The sequence below is a fragment of the Octopus bimaculoides genome, chromosome 9 (assembly GCF_001194135.2).
Source record: "Octopus bimaculoides isolate UCB-OBI-ISO-001 chromosome 9, ASM119413v2, whole genome shotgun sequence".
NCBI classification, from domain to species: domain Eukaryota; kingdom Metazoa; phylum Mollusca; class Cephalopoda; order Octopoda; family Octopodidae; genus Octopus; species Octopus bimaculoides.
This window is the reverse complement of record NC_068989.1, coordinates 29,487,335-29,492,875: the sequence shown is the minus strand read 5'-3', so window position 1 is coordinate 29,492,875 and position 5,541 is coordinate 29,487,335. Positions and strand designations below refer to the sequence as shown.

General features: G+C 37.6%; 1 protein-coding gene across 1 annotated transcript in view; it reads right to left on the bottom strand.

The window, feature by feature from the left end:
- LOC106873317 (glyoxylate reductase/hydroxypyruvate reductase) overlaps nt 1–5,315 on the bottom strand; it is a 20,281-nt gene extending 14,966 nt beyond the window's left edge. The window contains exon 1 of the mRNA XM_014920640.2: nt 4,753–5,315. Within this exon, the coding sequence (XP_014776126.1) occupies nt 4,753–5,077 (325 nt within the window). The 5' untranslated portion in view covers nt 5,078–5,315. The remainder of the gene's footprint in view (nt 1–4,752) is intronic.
- Nucleotides 5,316–5,541: the final 226 nt, after the last annotated feature.

The following is a 5,541-nucleotide window of genomic DNA, read 5'->3' as shown; positions in this document are numbered from 1 at the left end:
AGATGCACCATTTTGAGCGTGGCCGTTGCCAGTACCGCCTGACTGGCTCCCGTAGGATTTTCGAGCGAGATCGTTGCCAGTGCCCCTGCACTGGCTTGTGCGGGTGGCACATAAAAGTCACCATTTCGAGCATGGCTGTTTTCGTGCGGGTGACACGTAAAAGCACCCACTATACTCTCTGAGTGGTTGGCGTTAGGAAGGGCATCCAGCTGTAGAAACTCTGCCAAATTAGATTGGAGCCTGGTGTTGCCATCCAGTTTCACCAGTCCTCAGTCAAATCGTCCAACCCATGCTAGCATGGAAAGCGGACGTTAAACGATGATGATGATGATGATGATCCCCTCCACAGAAGAGTAGTATGACCAACGTTTGTAGTTTGCATTTTAGGTTTTTAAGTACTTCACTGTATCATTTGTCCATGAAACATTTCATATTTCCTGCCCTTGAATTCCAAAAGATGTCTTCAAGATGTGATGTAATGTAGTAGTAATGCGTTCAGGAAAGGAAACACCCATGCATAACCTTTTTATGGTATGTAAAATGTTTCTCTTTCAGGTCTTTGCAGAGATAAGCAAGCCCTGAACTTCTGAGTTCATATGGGAGATCATCAGAAAATGAGTGTTTCTTGATGCATTCACTTCATTTTTCAGCATTTGGTTGATTTATTCATTTTTGCTGCTCTTGTTTAGAAGGCACTCTCTAAGTAATATCATGCAGCACTCAAAGGCTGCCTGCACAGATCTTAAGCCCTTCCTCTTTCCTTCTGAGATAGTCTGTCAATGTTACTGTTTTTGTGGAAATTTGCAGTCAGTGTCATTGCAGGTTCTTATTTCTATGGAGCAGATTTCTTCTATAGAATGGTCATGTGTCCCAAATATCAATATCAGTAGGAGTACTGCAAATGCATTGCACCTTATAAGACTGCATAAGTCTGGTGTAATATTCTTTGGTTACTCTATTCCTGTTTACAGTACCTTTATATGATACATTTTTATTAATACCTTGATATTTGTAGTAGGTGCTTTATGGAACAGGAGAGATAGATAGACCATTGATGCACAGCTTTAGGGTTTGGGGAACAATTTTTCCAGGTGAAAATTTCTTGTTTTCCATTCTTATAACAGAAGAAAATGTTCTAATTAGATCCCATTGCTTTTTGGCATTAAATGTATTTAGGATATAGATCTTTAGACTGTCCACAAAGCAATTATGGGATATATTCATATACCTTGTTGCAAACCCTAGGACATACTCAGTGGATTTCTATGGAAATATTAATAACATCAGTTGTTTTACTTTCAGTGTGAGGATTGTCAACAAGGTCTTTGTGCACCTTTCAATGGAAACAACTAAGGTAGCAAATACTATTACCAGCTATAGTCACTTCAGTAGCTGTGAGTAGGGAACAGAACTAAATGCTTTTCTGTAATCAAACCAGGAGTAAGTCTTTACTGCTATTCCAGATCTTCACCCAGAATGACTTTATTTTCCCCTCATTTCGTTGTATACAGCTTGTAGGGTTAAAAGTGAACTTGTGGTTTATCCTGGCTTTTTTTCTTTTTCTTTTTGTCAGGAGCAGAGTTTTACACTTGAAGTCTTGAGTTCATATTTCAGAGCTATTAATTTTCCTTCAAGATTTGTAGTAGAATCTCCACACATTTTCATTAGTTTTCTCAGGAGGTATTGTTGGTGTGTAGTGAACTTAACAGCTAGCTTTACACTTTATACTAGCATTTAACTACCATCCCTATTCTGAGGTGTAAATCCTTTATGCTCTCTTCTAGTGTCATTATCTGCTTGGGTTGTTTGTGATGTGTTATCTCATTGCCACGTGTTGTACAAATATCTCCCAGATGTTTATCCAGAATAGCAGCAGCAGTACACAGACAAGTATGGATATTCCAATACGAGTTTTTACATTTTTCATACATTCTTCAACGATATCATTGATAACTTTTATCATGAGAAGGGATGGTTTTCCTTCCATTTTCATCAATGAAGTCTGTTGCTTAGGAATAGCTAACAGAAGATGGTGAAATTGGTTTGAAACTTTACTTGTAAACTGCTTGTTTTGTTTGTTTTTTTGTTTTTTTACCTAACAGGTACAAGGTGTTAGTGGGATGTGCTAGAAATAACAGCTAAATCTCCCTTAAATCACACATCTTTTCATCTGAAAATATTTTCAATTTCTTTTTTTTACCGAAAAGGCTTCTCTCATGATTTTTAAGTGCATAAGGTGGCCAAAAAAATTGGCCAAAATCAGTCTGGAGCAGGTAGCGAGGAGTGTAAAAAAAATTCATAGATTTTCAAAAGAATGTTTTTAATAAAAAGCTGTTACCACCCTCCTTGTATAGTGATAGAACATAGGAAGCATTCTTTCATTTGAAGCAGCATAGTTGTCAAACTCAGTCATATGGGATCATGATTGTTTGTTAATTTCTATAAAACATTTGTTTCTTTACTCCTCTTTGGAAGGTGACATTTGCTTTGAAGTGAGAGCAGAAATTGAAAGATGTATGTATGTGTATATGGAATGGTGTGTGTGTGTGAGACAGAGAGTGAAGGCGTGTGTTGTCATGTATTTTTTGGCATATATTGTGTAAGTGGCACTTTCTCTCTCTCTCACACACACATTATCTTACATAGCGTGTGTGTGTGTGAGTGTGTGTGTGTAAGAGAGAGAGAGAGAGAGAGAGAGAGTGCCACTTACACATACATGCAAAAAAATACATACAACACACCTTCACTCACTCACTATATCGCTTTCTATCTATCTATCTCTCCCTCACACACACATATACATGCACGCACGCACACACACACACGTCGATTTCATATACTTACATACATCTTTCACTTTCTGCTCTCACTTCAACGAAAATGTCGCCTTCCAAAGAGGAGTAAAGAAATAAAACATTTTCATAGAAATTAACGAACAATCATATCCCATATGGTCGAGTTTGACAACTATGCTGCTTCAAACGAAAGAATGCGAATTTGGAAAAATCCCCGTCAAAACAGAGAAAATCCAACTTATATGGGCGTACTGGTCCGAAATTCTGCTGTGCTTTCTTTGTAAAAAGAGAAAAAGAACTATTTTACAGGTCTCGGCTTCTTTAGGTCGGCATAGTTCAAAAACATTTAAATGACTCTCTGCGCCAGCACATCTCACTGGTGGCTGGACGGAGAATGGATGCCTGCATATCTGTGTTTGAGAGAAAGAGAGAAGGGAGGAAAGAGACAGGTTGTAAAATAAGGTCAAACTGCAGTGTTTGACCCGAGCAAAAAAAAAAAGTGCAATAGGTGTAAAACAACATGTAGTAAACAAATATGAAAAACAATTTGCGCTGGCGAACGGGGGAGAGGACTCGGAAAATTTACATCGGGAATGTTCCTAGTCCTTTTACCACATCCGTATTCGTCGGTGAAATTTTTTTCTTCATATTCGTTTACTACACATTATTTTGCACCTAGTACACTATTTTTTTTTTTCAATTTTTGTGACGTGGGGTGCGGACTCGGATAATTCACACGATCCAGTAACCTCACTTCGACACCCGGTCACAAAAATGAAAAAAATAGTGTAATAGGTCCGCCCCGCCCGTCACAAAAATTGAAAAATAAAATAGTGTACTAGGTATAAAATAATGTGTAGCAAACGAATATAAAGAAAAAAATTTTCGCCGACGAACTTGGAAGTGGTGAAAGGACTCGGAACATTCCCGATGTGAATGTTCCGAGTCCTCTCCGCCACCCCTCGTTCGCCAGCGCGCATTTTTTTTTTTTCATATTCGTTTACTATATGTTGTTTTACACCTATTGCCCCCTTTTTTTTTTTCGTTTTTTTGCTGGAGTTTGACCTAAAAAAAAATACAAACCGGTGTTGATTCATAAGATTTAATTCGACGATTCGAAGCTCTATAAAATAAAAGTAATCCTTTACTCTGAAGATATATCAAGTGAAAGATAAGTACCAGACTGAAATTGATACAGGCTAATAAAAGTTGCGCAGTGACTGGGATCAGTAAAACAATGTCATTTAATATCAAATATGAATAAGTTTATATAATGGTTTGCAAAAAGTATAAACTCTGCAAATTCACATTTCCTTTTCCCCTACAAATTATCTCCAAGCATAATTCCGCCTAGTTGTCAGGTTTTTTGTGGGAGATATCATATTCATTCATTCATTGTTATAGTTATGTACTATCTTTTATCAAGTGTATAGTTGTGTGGTATATGTCTTTGTTACTCTAACATGCATACCAGTATTTTACATCAATACGCTATTTCCTTTTTCATAATCTACAATCAATACACTCTGAAACCATACCTTTTTTTTCTATTGTGAGAAAAATGTTTCCAAAGACAAAAAAGGCTATCTTTCAATCGTTTCCAAGATATGAAATAATGAAATTACAAGGCCGAATTACACATTGGTATTTGGGCGAAAGTAAAGAATACGTACACACGGTTTTTAGGGTTAAGGTTAGTGTTTTTGTTATGCTGAAAACGAGTGGTGTACGTATTCTTTACTTCCGCCGATATTTGCCGTAAATGTTTGTTAGCTTTGTTTAAACAGACTGTATGAGGTTGTATTGTAAAGCAAATATCAAAATTAAAAATTGAGGTTGTATTGTAAAACAAATATCAAAATTAAAAAATTGTAAATAAAATAACCTCCTTTTGATAGATAGCGTTTTAATTTCCACTTAACATATGAATGAGAAAATAATTAAACAAGTACTTTACCAGCAGCCTGGAGAAGTTCTTTGTCGATCTTTTGACATAAGGTACAATACAAAGCATCAGCACCAACAACGTCTTTAAGAAACTGTTCTCGAGGAACACCATCTTCCTGTGGCCACTGCGATATCACGCAGCCGGCCTCTTTCAATAAAGTAACGCCATTCTGGGGGACTAGACTGGTGATGTACACTTTGCTACCTTTGGCTGACATTGCAGTCGTGCTATATAGTCGCTGAGAACAGTTGCAAATACGGTTTGCTGATTGTGACAGTCTCACTGATCGCGGCGTAAAGACAGTCTGTTGAAAAAACAACTGATAGCGGAGCATTGCATAACCTTCGTAAATTGTTTATCAGTTGCTGATTGACGTGTTTGCTACAAGAGGATATTACGAAAATACATTGAGAGTAATTGAATTGAAGGAAATTTTCTTGATTCAAATATGTTAAAAAAATTTTTGGGTTAATGTTTATTTTAACTCCCGGTTACCAAAACAAAAAAAAAATCTCTTGTATCATAGTGAGCGAAACAAATTCTTAAATACGGTGTCCTCTACTATTCGTGCCTTCATTTCCTTCTTCCCCCCCTCCCACCGCCTCCAAACTCATTGTCCATACTCCACGCATCCCCATTATTTCCTTCCCAAAATACACAAACCCAACAACCCTGGCCGCCCCATCGTCTCCGCCTACAACTGTCCCACGAAAACGATCTCCAAATACGTTGACCATGTCCTTGTCCCCTAGTAGCTTCCCTCCCCTCCCACATGCACTATACCAACCATGCTCTCCG